At 43.0% G+C, this 17,932-nt stretch overlaps 3 protein-coding genes and 1 long non-coding RNA gene across 4 annotated transcripts in view; 1 reads left to right on the top strand and 3 right to left on the bottom strand.

The window, feature by feature from the left end:
- Positions 1 to 734: 734 nt before the first annotated feature.
- On the bottom strand, positions 735 to 3,833 carry LOC143152363 (prostaglandin E synthase). The gene is made up of 2 exons (XM_076322383.1): positions 3,405 to 3,833; positions 735 to 1,942 (listed from the first exon to the last, which is right to left on the bottom strand). The coding sequence occupies exons 1-2, from the start codon at positions 3,528 to 3,530 to the stop codon at positions 1,577 to 1,579; spliced, it is 492 nt and encodes a 163-aa protein (XP_076178498.1). The 5' UTR covers positions 3,531 to 3,833; the 3' UTR covers positions 735 to 1,576.
- A 220-nt stretch (positions 3,834 to 4,053) lies between these two features.
- LOC143152362 (PI-PLC X domain-containing protein 1) lies at positions 4,054 to 9,678 on the bottom strand. The gene is made up of 7 exons (XM_076322382.1): positions 9,253 to 9,678; positions 8,309 to 8,445; positions 7,627 to 7,800; positions 6,881 to 7,112; positions 6,246 to 6,593; positions 5,902 to 6,089; positions 4,054 to 5,574 (listed from the first exon to the last, which is right to left on the bottom strand). The coding sequence occupies exons 2-7, from the start codon at positions 8,361 to 8,363 to the stop codon at positions 5,225 to 5,227; spliced, it is 1,347 nt and encodes a 448-aa protein (XP_076178497.1). The 5' UTR covers positions 8,364 to 8,445; positions 9,253 to 9,678; the 3' UTR covers positions 4,054 to 5,224.
- On the top strand, positions 8,395 to 10,371 carry LOC143152364 (uncharacterized). The gene is made up of 2 exons (XR_012993557.1): positions 8,395 to 9,141; positions 9,249 to 10,371. It is a non-coding gene; the product is annotated as an uncharacterized LOC143152364 (long non-coding RNA).
- A 3,897-nt stretch (positions 10,372 to 14,268) lies between these two features.
- Positions 14,269 to 17,932, bottom strand: part of Notum (palmitoleoyl-protein carboxylesterase notum) — a 33,166-nt gene continuing 29,502 nt past the window's right edge. Inside the window, exons 4-8 of the mRNA XM_076321486.1 lie at positions 17,634 to 17,857; positions 16,909 to 17,118; positions 16,083 to 16,359; positions 15,206 to 15,510; positions 14,269 to 14,641 (exon numbers count right to left, since the gene is read on the bottom strand). Coding sequence (XP_076177601.1) covers positions 14,304 to 14,641; positions 15,206 to 15,510; positions 16,083 to 16,359; positions 16,909 to 17,118; positions 17,634 to 17,857 — 1,354 coding nt within the window. The 3' untranslated portion in view covers positions 14,269 to 14,303. The remainder of the gene's footprint in view (positions 14,642 to 15,205; positions 15,511 to 16,082; positions 16,360 to 16,908; positions 17,119 to 17,633; positions 17,858 to 17,932) is intronic.

The following is a 17,932-nucleotide window of genomic DNA, read 5'->3' as shown; positions in this document are numbered from 1 at the left end:
GTTCAGTTGTGATATACAGGGTGTCCCGAAACGAGTGAGTTTCGATACAATACACAAATCGTTCACTTTGAGAAATAAACGCGGTGGAACGTTTCTTTTTCCGTTTCCCATGTAGAGACTGTGAAGATCAAAATGATATTCTTGTGGTTGTTTCAAGGTTAATTCGATCACTAATATCAATTTTACGACGACAACAATTTTTTCGCCAACATTACGAGACTCTTTTCTCCTTCTTTTTTTTCACACAGAGTCTATCGAAACGAGAATCATACTTTTGAAGTTATTTCGAGATAAACTGAATTTCTTTAGAAAGAAATGCTACATTTTTCTATCGATACTTCTCTTCGACGGAGAGAGTAACGATCAAGGTCGTGCAAAGACCGAAGCGAAAGATACAAATATGATCGTATCGAGATCTTGGCTGCTGCCTAGAGATTTTTTATAGCGTTTGTTTTCGAGATCAGAGTCACGCTTGATTTATCGATAGTTTATTGACGTGTTGAGAAAATAACACGACACGTGCAACGTGCAACGAGCTCGTTGCGAGTGCACTATAGACACGAGTCAAGATTCTTTTTACGGATAAATGTTACACGATGCAAATTTTATTCGTTTCGAACGTCCCGTATTATATCATGTCTTTATATAGAAAATATATTACCGTAATATATATGGAGAACAAATTTTAAACGCTTTCGTACGCGCACTCGTCAGAGACACATATTACGAATCAATCGAGTCGTTTTTTCTTTTTATTTTGGAACGCGTTGACAACCAATGACTAACTTTTCCTATGATTTCTGCTGATTATGCACGCCACTGATTAGCAAGAAACTAACACGTATTGCAATTTCACCGAGGCGAGATAATTTCGAATCAGCAACATTATCGCGCAATACGAGAGCACAGCAATATTTTTATACATTCGGAGAAAACATTGACTAATTCAATAATTCTCGGTAACGAGGTACATTTTTCGTGACATTCGTGAAATATTTTTCTTTCCACAAACATTTATTACTCATTAATGCATCTCAAGCGTTTAATAAACACGCACATTCGATGCAACCTCGTCGTTCGAATAAAAAGCTCAATTTACTCCAATAATTCTACAATTCAAAAGAAGACACAACTTACGAATTTGTCCCTGTTATTATAAACGAGTAACTTTCTAAAACATCGATGACCCGTCGTCGTTTTCCTGTTACCTCAAATAAGTAACTTTCTGAAAAGATTAACTAATCGTCGTCATTTTCAATTCGCGTCTCTCCTAAAAATTCAACTCGATAAATATTTACGAAATTCGTTATTCGAATGCGCGTTAAACAAGGCACGTGTTACATCCTAAAAAAATGATATACGTTACGCTAACGTTGCGACGTAAGTTGCGATCTACAACCAATGAAATTTATACCTACCGGTTGGCCTAAGATTAAAAATCCTCTTAGATCGTCCAAGCAATCCTCGCTCTAATTACATCCGATAATCGAACTTACGAGTACGAGCGTGCGTCAGCTCGAACTCGTTCGTCGCGAAACAGAAACGATCGCTCGACCGAATACGACGAGAAACGTGCTCAATCTTCAAACCAGAGCTGGTTCGCGTAGTGAATCGTCGACACGGTGGACACGAAGATCAAGATGCAAAGTTCAACGACGAAGAGAACAGTTTCGCAACAACGAGGCGCGTTCACGATTTTCATTTGCACCAGGGTGCGCAGCACGCTGGTTATCGCGAAGGAAGGAAGAATCGTTCTGGCTACGGGGAACAATGGTGACGCGCACAACCATAACGGAGCAATTAGCAGAAAGGGTAACACAGTCTCGAGATCGTGTCGATGAGCACCTCGAATGCGATCCACGTCTTCGTGACCGCCCCCGGTCGGACAGAGAATTATATCAGGACCTTTCATCCACACGCGGTCCTCCTCGCTGTGGATCACCTGTAAAATCGAGCAGACGGAACCGATCCAATTAGCGTGCTGTAAATCTTCGCGGGAACGATCTATGGTTATACAGTGGTCCGCGAAAGTATTCGAATTGCAATTGGAACATCGAATAATAAAGGTGTACATGTTACACTGGAGTTTTGAAAGTTACAATTGTAAGGTACAACTGTGAAGATTTTATACGTGTATAAAGAGAATTTGAATCGGATTGAATAACGTTTGCAGAAGTTACGAAGTATTCTTTGTAAACACGAGCCAGAAGGGAGTGACGAGTGTTCGAGATCGTAGCGTTGATCTGTATTTACATACATCGAATTTCCATAGGAAATGTTAGGAATGACGAACTCAGCCGATGGTAATATAATATATCGTTTGTAAGTTCGATTGTTTTGAATAATGAGAAACAAGTTCCTTTTGGGTTTCGATTTTGTCACGGTGGTAGCGCGAAGTGGGATTAACGAATACTAAATGTACGATAGGACGCAGTCAACGTTATCTGTCGTTGTGTCCTGGAAAATCGTACGCGACAAGGTTAACAGTGTATGTAAATATTGGGAATCGATCGAATAAGAAACGAAAGACTCTCAAAAGCTATTACCTGCGAAGGAACGTTCGTAAACTTGGCGCGTAGCGTAATGCCAAAAGTAAAGGTCGAAAATATTCGAAATAAATGACTCGTCATCACCGTTGTGACTCGCAACCATTAATTTCACGGATGTTCGAAATACTCTGTCGTGCACACAGGCGTTCCGCAGTACATCGTTAACCGTCATAAACGTTCACTCTGCAACTTGGGCATGACACATCATCGTAACATGCCAACACGTCCTTATTTCAACTACCTCTTACGATATTAATTTATCATGGGAGCAATACGGCGTCGTGGATCGTTATATTATATTCAACAGTCTTCGTTACCTAATTACACTGACCAGGGTCAAATACGCTCGAAGGACGAGTTTAATTTATAGAGTCGATGTTAACTGCTCGACGTCCCGTAAGGTAGACGCTATTGCGAAGAAGAGTCTAGGTCAACGTAGCCAGAAGGATAAACCAAATCTCGCGCGAAAAAAAACGCTAATCAGAGCAAAATTTATGCAAAATTTTCCGTGCAACGAAGCTATTGCTAATTAATAGAGCAACGAAGAAAAATACTAATTAATAGAGCATTACCAGAGTAATCTATTAACAGAATAATCACTGACGATCGATGGTGGAAATAAAGCAGGTACTGATATAAAACGTTACAAGTTCGATGATCTTTAGATGCATACGTGCTCTACCAAGATAGAATAAGACTTACTCGACGAAGATCGTTCGAAAAATTATGAATAACAAAAAAAAATAACGAACGGCGTGAAATATCGAGCAACGATTAAAACTCTCCGAACTTGATTAACAAGATGACAATTCTGTCAGCTATCTAAGCAACACGAGAAACAAAGAAGCTCTTTACCTGTCTGGCTAGTCGAATCCGGCCGGTGAACCACGTCAGAGCGTTCATCTTCAGTACGAGAACGCACGACCACCAGATGTAAATTGCCCACAGTTCTCTATCTTCGGGTGCGAGATCGTGGTCCATTGTTCGATGTTGCTCGGTCAGCTGTATCGAGGGGGGAGACTAGGTGGATCGTCCCCGATCGACTCTTTCGACTCAGCTCGGTTACTTTTGCACCCTGGCGAGCATCGTGTTACGAGATTCCACAACGACGACGATAAGGCGGCGAGCGTGAACGAAATAGGGAGTGTACGCGGACATCGTGGCCGTCAGCGATATCGGAGGAGTTAGGCGAGCATGAACACGAACGAGAGAATAGGCGGATGGTACGCGTTAAAATTCTCGTGGCATCGATTCGCCGCCGATGGCTGCTGGCAGACGACTGACTACCTCGAAAAACCGGTGTCCCGAACGTGATACCTACCCGGCGTCGAGTCACATTTGGAAGTCAAATCAACAAGCTTGGAACACGACGCTCCCGATCCCTGGGCGGACCGCATTTCCGAAACGTCCGACCGTTTGTTTCCAGTCTCGTTTCCTCGTACGTTGAAACGCCTTCGGAACAGCTAAATTGGAAGCTTTTCTTTTTATTAAATAAAGACACGCTTGTACAAAAAAAAAACTGATCTTTGACTTTTCCTTTTCGTAACTTTGAAATTAAGTCCCTACGAATAGCGATCGTTCCTCGGAGGTGTGCTCCAGGAAACGTTCTAATTTTTCGTTCGATAGAAACGATGTTTCTTTCGAATTTGTGAACGAGAAATGTGAAATTTTTCGAAAAGTTAACGGTTAGAAAATTAACGACGATCCAGCGGTAGAGTAATATTTTTAATCGAATCGTTTCCTTTTCTTTGATATTTTTGACCATCAATGGGACAAGACAAGCGTTTCCTACTAGAAAATTATGCATAGAGATACAAAAAGATTCTCGAACTTTTGATAAACATTTTTTACAAGCATTAAAATTTATATCACCCTGATTATGAAATTGGGACTTAAAGTTTCTTTTTTTAACCTTCTTTATAACGTATCGCGATTAAAAACATACTCGACAATGATTTACTTGACTTTTATAGCCTGAAATACTCCCAAATTTTGATTAATAATAGACTCGTGATCAATCGTTCGTCCTGGCAGGATGAAATCAAAGAACACAGAAAGTTTGAATAGAAAACGTTTCTGCTTGGGTAGATATGCAATTCGACTCGCCTGAATCTTTCAATTAACGCATTATTATTCTTGCACGTGTATTTTCGGACTTTTACACGAATCATCCTACACTTATTCCCACGGAATCGATACATTTGTTCTATCTAAGATTCGAACGTTACAAGGAATCACAATTCCGCGATTCGATCCGTCGCAATTACTATCGATCACATCTGCTCAGCTTCTAGCTATTAATCTAGTCTATTATTCCTATCCTTGGATGAAACTAGAGATTAATCCTCAGTGTTCGTAAATTTCAAAGAAAATATTTCGTATTTCCGATCGCGTGTACCGTAAACGTCGAACCAATACCTCCGTTGGTACGCTCCAATCCGCTTCGAAGATTCTCTAGATTAAAATTCGAGTAACGAAGCAACAACGTCGATTTGTGGAACAACGAAGGAAACTTCTTTCCGAGTTCCATGAATTTTCTACGCCGGAGTACAGAGTTAAATATCCGAAGATCGTTCGATGTGTCTCGAGCGACGTCCATTTTGGTTCCCACGTCGTCGACGAAGCGGCATCTGGTTAAAATAAAAGCTTCGCGCGTGTTCATTGGTCCCTGTTGGTTATAAAATGTCGCTCTTCCTCATGTTGGCCTGTATCGACACGTCGATCAGATTGTTCCCGAGGAAGAAGTCCGTGGCCACGATGTTGGTGTCGTTCCACCATTCGTCCTGGAACTTGAACGTCAGGTTCCTGTTTACCGAGTCGGCCATCTCTCGCAGACCATCGGACAGATTGAACAGTATGCTCAACGAGAGCGGGGTCAGTTCCGCCATTACCGCCCATAACGGATTCTGACCGTTCCGGAACAATTTCGGTCCCATGATCACGTCCTCTAAATGCTTGAATAGTCCCTCCGCTGTTTGCTGATTGCCCCAGGCCTGAGATATCGCCGGCCACAGCCAGTCGTACTCTGAAACGTACGGTCAAGGTTAACGAATGGAAAACACCGGTGAATCGACTCGTCGACTCGAAAGATACGAGGAGCGAGAGCAGCCAGCGATTAACGTCGCGTCCTCGAGGCTACAATTGGCTCCAACGAAGCGGAGAACTTGCACGATAGTGAACTAGCGGAGTCAAAATGGGACCAGTGACGCGTCTCTCGTCGAAGTTAACGTTTCTCTGCATTTGCGAGCGGAGAGTACATCGAACGAATCGAAACGTTCACAAAATGAAAAATTTTTTTCGATGAGATACGAGTCGATTCGAAGCAGTAGACAGAGTTAGCGTACTAATTTACCATTCGCGGTGCGCTTATCGTTGTAGCAAATTATCAAGCGCTTCCCAGTGGCCCAAATGTCGTTCAAGGTCGGACCAAGACTTTCGATCCCCGCGTCGTATTTCAAGATCAGACCTTCGAATTCTCTCTGGAGAACCATGGCCAACAGTCGATGTCTACCCGGTCTGCCATCGAATCCTACCGGGAATCTGTACGCGATATCATACTACATTGTAATCTGTAATCTTTCAACGACGATCGTTTGCCATGAACGTTAGAGGTCAATTTGCAAACCGTTGTCATTCGTTTCGGATAATAACGCATTGAAACGTAACCACACGAATTATTCTATATCGTCGAATTACCTATGAAAGTCCATGATGACGATCTCCCCCCTCGCAACGTTCAAAAAGTTTCTCACGTCTTTGATGATGGCGGACAGTGACGTGAGCCGAATGATATCGTGATAGACCCAGAATCTGCTCGTAAGTGTGTCGTCGTCGGTGGTGCCGTTCGTCAACGACGTATAATAACCTACCCTGATGTCCAGATACCTGATACCGTGTACCAATTGCGTCCACACATCCCGATCCTGCGTCAACAAGTATCTCTGATAGATCCGTCTCCTCGACAGGTTCTTGTGCGGGTAGCATCCCGAATTGTGAGTGCCAGGAATCATCAAGCTCCCTATCGGAAGTCTTCCCAGTAGCATTCTGAAAGAAAACGCAAACGAAATGCATCGAAATGCATCCAAGACGCGTCCAAGCTTTTGCAAAGAGGAAATAATGGTTCAAGATTACGTATAATTATAGAACGCGAACGAAATCTGTCGTATTGGGTAACTCTTTCGTCAACAGTTGTATATTTGTGACTTAAATGGGAAATTGTTCAGGGTTTCGATTTTTAGGATACGGTTAAAAATTAAACCAGATCCGAGATGGTGATTTTCAAGAGGCAATTTAAAGTTTTAAAATGTTCAAAAAATTGTATCGGTAGTTACCTCAAATCGTACATCCATGTTGGCCAGATTTGCAAACAGGATGTGGTGAGGATAACACCGTCCTTGTAAAGCGCGGCGTGATGTTTCAAACAATGATGACCTGGATGGGTCCCGCCATCCTTGGTGTCCCATCCACCGGGAAGAGGTGGTCGTCCGACCGTGATGTTCGTTCGGTAATAGCCCCGGGGGTATTGCAACGAAGTCAAAGTCAACTTGGGCTCGATCGTTTTGTCTGAAAGCACATCGCATTGTTAACAGACTTCGGTCGATCTTTGCTCACTTGGGACTTCACGCCTCGAAGTTACGCTTTTTAGAAAGAAAGAACCTCGTCTGATAGTCAAATATTTCCTTTATTTAACGAAACGTTAAAATTCGGGAAACCTTGGACTTTGAAACGTTTTCTAATCAGGTCAATTAGGAAACGTTTCGCGAGAATTGAAAAAATAAATTCCCAAAGGTACGTTGTAAAGTCGTTGCACAAGATGTTTGATCTCGAAACGGTGGAATATCTCACGAAAAAGTTATCGAAAACACGTTTCGAAAGAAATTATTTAACACCAGAGGTAGACACTACGATATAAATAATTTTTCCAGTCCTCTCTGGACCGAGTTCTCGAGAATATTTTCCACTTGCTCCTTGAAACGTTCCACCGTATCGAGACAAAAACATTCCGTACAGATCGAAAGATATCGAAAAGAAATGATATTTTGTAGAAAGTCGCGACTAATCGAGTGAATTTTATTACCGTGTTCTGGGTTAGCAGCGAAGACCTTGATGGTATCTGGGTATCCTGGGCTCAACGGACAATCGAGATCCCAATTCACTTCCAGCTCAGAGTCGACCACTTTGTCACTGGCAGGAATCGGTCTCCACAAAGAGGAGACTGTCAGCCATACTTTTCCGCAATACGTCGCCAACGCTGGAATCACGGATACCGTTCTCATGAGCGAGGTGCCCGAACCGTAAGCTCGTGCACTTTCGGGAAACGATTTAGCGGTAACTCACGTCGTCGGAGATCGGAGTATTGCGCCGATACGATGTCATTCGTTTACCAAAAGGGACACGACTTACGCCTGGAAACCTTTTCAATCGCGCAAACTCGAATCGTGAGGCTATCTAGAATAGCTAGCCATACACTGGTATTCCTTTCGGTTGTTCTTCTCCGGTAAAATCGAAGGAATTATAATCGTTGTCCACTAAGTCGGAAAAATTTCCGTTGATTTTCACATCGTTTTCAACTGTCATCCTCTCGGTATACAGTTAACGCACTTTTTTTTTCAGACTCGATGAAAATACTGTAGAAATAATCCTGACGAGTGCACGATGAAAAATCCTTTCGTACTGGACTAACGTTCTTTCCACGCGAAGTGTTTTTCTAGGGGAAAGAACGTCAATTAGTTAATCCGAACGTAGAGAATGTCGCTCACCGATGTCGAAAAACAAATAAAGAAGCAGCAGAAGTATTTTTCCCCTCAACATCATCGAAGGATGTGCCTTTGTGGAACTTCTCTGAACGGGCTGTGCTCCAATATTCGACTCCAGAAAGCGGTGTACACCTGTGGTTCTGAAAAGTAATTTTCATCGTTGAATATAGCGGTAATTTATCGGTAGGATTTTACAGAACAACCGAACGGAGTTATGCTTCTTTTGAGTAAGAGAAATCGTTATATTCTCAATGTTGAAAATATATTTACACGATTAAATTACAGGAATCTTTGACGTCGTCGAAACACTACCGGTTATTGAGCTTGATATAAAACTCGCACTCTTCTAATTGCTTATTTTCCGTAGGGGTCCCGAAAATGAAAGGGTCGAAGTCATTAATCAACGCGTAACGAGGCTATTAAACACTTGGTCGTATTAATTCTTCTCGGCGTTTACAAGGCACGAGCAAAGTAAAATTTATTTTCCGCTCGGTCGGTTGTAACAGTCGTAACGGGATACGAACACGGCCAAGTTGTCCCCGTTGCCAAAAAATAAATTTTACTTCGCTTCTAGACCATTACCACGACCACGAGCAAGTAACCAAAAAATAAATTTTACGTACTAAAAATATTTACTCTCGCGACAAAACTAAGTGTACCTCTTGTACGTTTTCGAGATTTACCGGTACAAGTGAATACAAATTTTCTTTACATTCACCGATAGATCCACTCGCAACCCTGACATCCATCCAAACCATAGTTCGTTCTACGGCTAGTTACTCACGGTTGCAACTGACGTCACCGAGAAGTGAACGCTACGAGTCACGAGTACTCTCGTAAGTAAATCTTCAAGATATCGATCCGAACGAATAATATCGAATTTACCGATATCTCCACTCACGACCCTACCATCTAACCAGACGATAATTCGTTCGATGAATAGTTACCGATCGCTGCTGCTGACCGTGGCAAAGAAACGTCACTCGTTCATTCGCAGAAGTAATTCAGCGTAAAATTCGAGCGTCACCGTGACCAAAATAGCAGCCCGCTCGTTTCACCGGGAAAACCGCCAGGATGAGAGCATATCCTCTCGGTCGATCGCGCGACTTCAAGACGATCGTACACCCTCCAGCCGTCCGGACATGGTCCCTGGCTGGGCGATAGTCGTCGGTAGGATTCTCTTGTCTCGGGCAAGGTGGAGAGACACCAACCGAGTAAAAACGATCGACAGTGGTCAGAGTTTAGGATCGATTGAACGACAGTCCTTGACCAAGCTGATCCAGCCGTCTGGAGACAGTTCGCTGACTGAACGATGAACAACCGAACGAACCGTAACCGGACCAGTTTAATATAGAACCCGCTCGCTTATGGGACATTCAAGCACATTGTGCCATCATCCTTCCATCACTTCCTCGGACACGTCAATTGATCGATGGGGACCACACACGCGCCTCTGTCCTCCTTTCGCCCTCGTTGCTCCGCGAGCGTTCTTCTCGCTTGCGAGCGCGGCTCATCCTATAGATGGCGTCCACCACCGGGGGGTCAAACCCGGTCTGACCCGTCGACATTAAACACCATTTCCTGCGTAATGCCGTGGAACGTATAGTTTCGAGACGACGACGACGACGACGACGTACCGACGATACAGAGGGGGACAGAGACCACCAGAGGGGGAGAAGGACAGACCGATCAACGCCTTCCCACGCACCAACGGATCATCGGGGGTTGGGGGGCGGATTCTACATTGAATTATCACCCTCTGCTCGTGGCTCAACAGGGGATGGAGAGTGTACCCGTGAGAGTTAACAGGATGATGATTAAGTTAACAGGATGATGACGATAGGTACAGGTGCAGTCAACGAGGCGACTCCATTTATCGTTACACGCTCGAGTCTCCGTTTAACACTGTTTACCGAACTTGGACGCGATCTCGCACGAGTTCGATCGACACTCGCTCCGACCAGAGACTCGAAACTTCGAATCCCCCCTCGTGGATCGAGAGATCGCTCTCGCGAGTGAATTATCCGCTCGGAAACTAGGATTTCGAAGTTACGGAAGTTACAAGAACAGTATTACCGGCTCGTGTTGTTTCCAGGGAAATTTTGGAAAGGGAGTCTTTCGAAGAATTAATTTACCAGGGACTTCCTTTTTTCTCAGAATCTTCTTGTAAAGGGAGCGCCTAACTAGTAGACGAATTAACATTTCTTTTACATTTATCGGGGTACCATTTCGAAGAACCTTTACGTTTGAATTTTTGTATGTCTTTTAGCTCGTTGGATTCGTCTCGATAAGTGGACAAAAATTGTATGATTTTGAAAAACTTGAATGAAAGAAAGACACGCTGAAATCGTATGTCATCGCAGTGAAGGTCTTTCGAAATTTACGATAAAAAAGAATTTTTGTCGAGTGTCTGGAGACGTGTGTTATTCTTTTCCTCGGGAAATAAAGTTTCGAAAAATTTTTTGGAGCTTCTCGGTACGCGGAGGACGGTCCTGTATTTTTTTCAAATTAATCCGAATCTCCGTGTTTGAGTTAACGCTGGAAATTGGAGCGAGGATAGGAAACTCAGCGGCACTCGACGGCTTTGGCTGCTAAATCTGCAATTTTGCGAATTCCAGCGCAAACCAAACGACATTTTACTCGGGAAAGAGGACACTTTCGAAAAGAGCGATAAAATTAAAATGGATTTTTTGATTGCCCGGTCCTCTTAACACGAGACCGACGGGATCGCGTTAGACCGAATATTCCATTAGAGTATATTTGATTCGAAATGAATTTACTTACGGATACCGAAACGTAGTTTATTCTCGAGCGATTTTTCAGCCGCGTTTGGAAACCGTCGAGACTGTTTACGAGGAAAGTGTAGGCTCTCGGTTAAATATTCATTGAAAATTGAATTTTTTTTTTCGAATATTTCAACGAAACGATAGCGAGCTTACCTTTGTGAATTTTGACATTTGAAACGTCATCCCATACCGACAATTATTCCTGTTATTGGAATTAATCATATTTACTTTTCATTGTTCGCGCTAAGAGAGATAAGTCTACCGTTCGGTTTCCTCCGAATATTAACATTTAAACTAAAACGTATACGTCGATAATAATAATCGAAATTCGGTCAATTTCGATTAACCGCGTACGGGAATAAAACCAGTAGTTGCAACTCGTTTAGTACAACAGATATACAATTTATTTACAGTTTCACGCGGGTATAAAATAACAATGTTTATACACGGGCGCAAGAGAGGATCGCTGAACGGGATCTCGGATACAATTTTCCATTAAAAAATAAATTAAATTCTGAAAATCTCGGCCGCGGTCTCACGCCCGCTGCGTGAACTTCCTTCTGTCGCGTTAAATAAATAATATTATTAGTCCGACGAGTATATTACACTGCTCGTTACATAGATAGAACGACGCGTAGTTTACGCGTGCGTTAACCTATATTAATTACTCTTGCCGCGTTACTCTCTAATCGACGTTTATAGTACACAGAAGGACGTTAATACGATTTGATTCGTTGAGGTAGATAATTTAATCAGTCTATGAAGCTGCTTTGTCGGTCGGTTTACTCGTTAGTGGCATCAATTCGCAAAACTCTGTTCCGGCGTTCCATTGAATCGAGCTGAACGTTTTGACTCGATTTGTCTCGTTCAGCCTCGCGGCCGGTCGAACGATTTCACGTGAACCAGTTGTGTTAATACTGAACGTTCAAATTCAGAACCACTTAAGTACCATAATACGAATTTATTTCATTGGAAATGGAAAACGGTGCATTGCTCTCGGTTGCAATTTTTTTTTGGCTCCGTTGTATCGGTCCCGGCAGCCTCGACAATTAAAATTCGAACGAAAGTATCTCCTTGTGCACCGATTATTCAACCGATCGAAATCTGCCGAGAAATTGGGAACCACTTGTCGACGAGCAATGCATCGAAAAGGAGAAGCAAATATTTCTACTTTTACAGACATGGCGGTGCTCGAATCGTTAACACTCGCACGATTGTTACAGGGTCCTTCGAATTCTCTTACAATTGTAATATTTTTACGAATTTACTCGGTTCAATGATCTTTGATATTTCATTTACACAATTATCTTGATTTCATTGTAAAATTTGACAATATATCTCTCGTGGCGATCGATCGTCTAGATATTTCATTTCGATACTGTTTTATGGACAAACGATAGCTTTCTGTTATCAAATAACAAATTGCATCGACAAATCTCCATTTCTTCTCAAACAATTTAACGAAAGAAAATCCACAAATTTCGACGGGCTAGTTTACCCTCACATTGATAAAACATTGACAAATCGTTAATCGACGCTGAAAAGAAACCGGTTATTGAACCAACTTTTTCTATCGAGACCCATCGAAACTTTCACGTTCAATATATTTTCGACGAAACCTGTATGCCTCGTACGCGAAAATTATTTCAAAGATCGAAGAATGCATTAGCCCTTCGAGCGACAATTACAGAGTAGGTACAAACCGATACTTTAAAAACATCTTTGGCGTACGATCGGCCATGGATATTTTTAAAAGACCGTTGGAAATATCAGAAAGCTCGATATTGTGTGAAATTAAGGTCGTTGAACGAACAGGGGGCAACTCCTCGGGGCATTCTCGATTTCGCGTATACCGTGCGAGTGTCAAGTTGCTGAGATCTCGTTCGAGGAATCGAGCAACGTACGCAAAGCGGGGAATAAAGTTTTTTCAGAGAAGCTGCGGGGGAGATCCTTTGATCAGTCTCTTGAAGTTCGCTCGATGGGACGTTTGTGGCGCGTGCTCGTGAATATCTAACGAATTTCCAAGCGAATCGGTGCCAGCGTGGCCGAGAGTGACGATTTCGCGTCACGCTGAGAACGATCGCCCGATGAAAATGTGTTTACGTAGCCGCGCGGTGTGTTTCTCTACTTGACCAGGTACAAATGTTCGAAGAGAAGAAGAGTTTTGGTAAAAACGGAAGTCAAGCCTCGCGCCTGATCAGCGATCGACGGCGATTACTAAATGGTTATTACGTCGTGACAACATGATTACATGCCCGTTTAAATTTCCCTACGTACTAGCAAATAAATTAAAATACTCGGCCGCGCGCGAGGACGAAACGACGTGTACGCGTTTCGAGCGAAATGTACAATAATAATCACGGTCGCCTAAACCGACGGACACGGGAGTCGAGTCCTTGACTCTTCGGGGCACTGTTGTTGCGCGATTTCGAAACGATCGAAATTAAAATATACATTGGACATTTGATTACCGTATGGGATACTCGGAGTTCCACCGTGCGATTTTTATTATCGAATGTTTCATCGTGTGGATCGATGTACATCCCAACGTGGTGATTAACACCGGTTAGTCACCGGTGACCGAAAGCTACAACGATTCTCTAGAGCACTTGGAGACACGAACTCCGATACTCGTGAACTTTTTTATAGTATTACTCTCGTTGGTAATACTGTCAAATAAGTACATCGACAAAGTATCGTACATTTCTACTGTTTACGCTACGGTTTTGGATAAACGAATCATCGACCACCATACATATGGTACAACTGGCACATTTTTGCATCTGTGCCCCAAAGAGTTCGAACGGTCCTAGAGGAAGGTACCGAATCGAATTGCTCCGATTCGCGAGCACGATCGTTGTTCTCGTTACTCCTCCCTACGAAGCTTAACCGAGTATCGCGTAGACTCTAATAAATTATGTACATTCGATTTGGTTGATCTCTGCCCCAAAACGCAACACGAGGATAGTCCGTTCGGTTTCTAGAGACGTATAATATCAAACGCTGTCTTCTCTCGCGTTTACATCGGGTCATTTGATGCCTCGATTCGTCGTTGTTCTCGCAAAAAACACTTTCGACGACGATAGAAGACCAGAGAATGAAAGAACACATTTGTTGCTTCGCGATCGAAGTCCTATTTTACTTAATTTTCCCCCTTCCCCCCCAACTGTACGAAACAACGCGTCGTCTTCAACGGTTGTTGCCCGAATGGTTCAATTCGCTCGTTGCGTGAGGAGATTGAGCAGCTCGTCGTGGTCCATGCTGTTCAACGTCTGTATGTCGATACCCAGAGCGTTCGCCACGCTCTTCATGTCCAGACCGAAGCTCTTCAGCAACTCGATGAAGTCCATCTCCTCACCGGTGAACGGATTGTGGAGCTTGGGGCAGCTGTGATTACATTGGGGCCAAGTGCAACGTTCGATTAGGCGGAAGTGGCAGCCCTGGACGCACTTCCGTTTGCCAGATGGTATCACCGAGCGCTGAGGTCTGGTGCCGTTGAACATGCCCGTATGGTTGCTGTCGTTGTTCTGCTTGTTGCCCTTCCGGCGGCCTGAAATTCGAACAAAACCCAGTTCCACACTGAACGCGTTATTTGCCCGGATCGATCGATCGATCGATCTCGGCAACGACCACCAACGTGAAACGATTCATCGCGAGCGACGAGACGAGTCTATTAATAACGTCGCTGCTAATCGTATCGAATGGCTCCCAAACGAACGACAATCTCGTAGGTAGACCTTCTTAGTTATTATTGCACGAAGTCCTTAAAACCGTGGAAATGATTTTACGACTATGTAAAATGTAACGATAGCTCGATGTTAAGAATCGAAGTTTTAGAATTAAGGAAAAATTCAGAGTTGATCATTTTTTTCTACGTGTTACCAGTACGAAAAATTATAACACGATTTGACCAATTTTTTTTCGAAGATTGTAAGAAAAGTTCTAATACAATTTTCATAAATTTTTGTAAGGGTTACTTATCCGTTGGGTAAGAACTTGTAGTTTGTGTACATAATCGAATAGAAGAACGTTTTAAGGTCAATAAAGAAACTTTTGAGTAGCAATTTCGAAGAAACAATAATTTGTTACTTGTCACCAGGATCGTCATCCGTACCTGCTTTCCTTCGTTCGTGTTTCTCCTTCTTCGTTCTCTCCTTGTTCCTGTCCCTCCGTCTGCCTTTGTGCTTCCGCCTCTTCCTCTTTTTGTTTTCGCGTTCCTGCATCGCGACGAGCGACGATTTCCCCGCGTCCGGTTTGTTAACGACGGTGGACGCGACTTTCTGCAAATCGGCCGCGGACTCGGATTTCTCGTTTCTTCCGGGTTCGGAGGACGTCCCGTTTCCCTTCGTCAGCCCCGAACGCAACAACTTCCGGAGCGATTTCGCGCACGGCTGGTTCGTTTCGATCGACGATTGAGTGCTGAAATTAAAACGAACGTACCGATTGAACGATCAATTTCCGTCGTTTTGACAATTGAAAGACATTGGTCGAATTATATTTCTCTTTGCAGACGATATTCGTATTCATGGGGTGAAAACTACCCTCAAAATCGAGGATAAAGTACCTGAGTAAACTCTGTCGTAACGAATAACGAATTCAGAGCCACAGAGTTACTATATTTCGATCGTTTAACACAAATTTGACTTAAAACCTCGACAACTGAGAAGCTTTCTGATTCTACGCGCAAAAATACATCAAAAACGTAGAATAACATTTTTTCCTACGAAGCTTCGTGTTCGAGAAAATCGATTTTGAATTTACTTGGGTTTCGCGCGCCATTTTACACACCTTTCAGACTTCGTAGGAGAAAATGTTATTCCACGTTCACGATGTATTTTTTCAAGAAGATCGTTACTTCGTTGCAACCGTCACTGTGGGATACTTTATACAGGGAAATGAAACAAATACGTGACTCTGTACGAAATCCATTAACGGAAGATCGGTTCCACGCGATGTAATTATTGTAGCTCTCGTATACTCTCGATACTCACTCGTTACGGTGATTCCCGATTGGCATTTGTTCCCAACAATGCAATGCTTGTGCCAAGGAAACTTCGTCTATTTTAACCAACTGCCAATCCCTCTTCGTCAGAACGCTGTGACTAATGCAGCTCGGGGCAAAGACCGCCGTAACGTTTTCGAAGGTCTGCCGTAGGCTGTCACCCATCTTGTGTATGTAATCCCATTGCTGCTTCGTCACCGGTGCACCCACGTTGTCGGCTGACATCTGCGCCTCGTCGAACAGCCATTGAAAAACGAACAGGGGCGCTATGATTTTCCGGGAAGCAAATATTTCCGTTAGAGGGAGACGAACTCGTGTCGCCGTTTCATTTTCGCTTTGTCGCGCGGCTCTCGCGTATACTAATCGTAATATACAGGACGTTTCACAACCGAGGGCACGGGTCTGCCCGACTCGTAACAAGAACGTGGGAATTTTTTCGAACAGAGATGCGTGGAATAGTTTTGGAAATAATTTAAACGACGAACTTTGCGTTTAAAATTAATCAGAAGCTTTTACATTCTCGCGAGCAAAAAATATTAACCAATTTTTTGTATTTGTAATTTTGAAGATTATTTTGTGTTTTCTGTTACATTTTCTTATTCGAAGAATCATCGTGTCTTTGTTTCAGAAATTCTACGTCAAGGTGGACAAAGTCGTGACGGACGTTGAATATAATTAAAGACGTTCTTTCGATTTTTTGTTTAATTGTGTTAAGTGCACAGAACGAAACCGAGAGATTTTTGTTCCCCTGTGTCTCAAATTATATGGAGAGCAGTGTATTAAATTAATAAGCTACGAAGTAGAAATTTCATTACCAGTCAACGTCGGATACAGCCTGTATCCGAAGTAGCACCTCCACGGTTCGTTTGTGTGCTTCAAGACGCAATTATGAGGCATCCGAGCTTTCCAAAGTTCCATCCCCTTGTGAACTGCATCCACGGGTGACAAACCGTTTGGCGAATAGGGAGCTCTGTCTAGAAACCACCCTGAATCGGAGACACCCCGTATCGCGATATGTTTCAACCCTGCACGAACAAACAACTATCTTACAAACACAAAGTAGGGAGCATAATTCAAAGTTTAAATTAAATTCGGAATTTTAGCGATTATATTGTCGTTCCCAGAAAAATCTCCAACCTTATGCATCATTGAAACATCAGTTTCGTTGTCGATAGATAGATCAAAGGATTTCTAAGATGGTTAAAAATATCATAAAGTGCTCTAACATTCTTTTCGCAAATTTTTCGAATTTTGTATTCTGTAGATATTATCGTAACTTTCGAGAGATCGTTATGGATTGTCTATTAATTTTCGAACGGTTGAACGACAAATTACACAGTCGTGAATTAAATTATGTTATCCATGTGTGGTGAACGATGTATTAACACGCGTTTTGTTTAATATTCTATTATACGGTGTAAGAAAAATACCTCCTAAACTTTCCAACGACAGTGTGTAAGCCCGAGCGGTTCGAATAATACGCGTTTAAATGCTGAATGAATTTAGGGGTCGTTGAACGATCAAAGAGAGCCTGTCTCACCTAATTCATGGCGAACCAAATTGTGCACGTGATCCAAATTCAACATGACACCGGTTCCACCCGCGCTGCTGCCTGCCAAAAGAAGGGAGCTAGCGTTTTCAAGACCAAGTGGAACGAGATCCCGCACCACTTGCAATACGATCTCCGCCCCCATGAAGGAAAACATGTCGTTCGGTGAAGCTCTGGTACCGCTCCAACTGTCGCTCGTGCAATAAGGGACGAATCTGAAGAAACGAAGGAATCGCGTCACGAATATATCACTAACAGTCCTCTTCAACCGTTTGGATAAAATGAACAAT

The sequence above is a fragment of the Ptiloglossa arizonensis genome, chromosome 10 (genome assembly GCF_051014685.1).
Source record: "Ptiloglossa arizonensis isolate GNS036 chromosome 10, iyPtiAriz1_principal, whole genome shotgun sequence".
Classification (NCBI taxonomy): Eukaryota; Metazoa; Arthropoda; class Insecta; order Hymenoptera; family Colletidae; genus Ptiloglossa; species Ptiloglossa arizonensis.
Note: the sequence above shows the minus strand (reverse complement) of the source record. Positions and strands in the feature narration are given on the sequence as shown.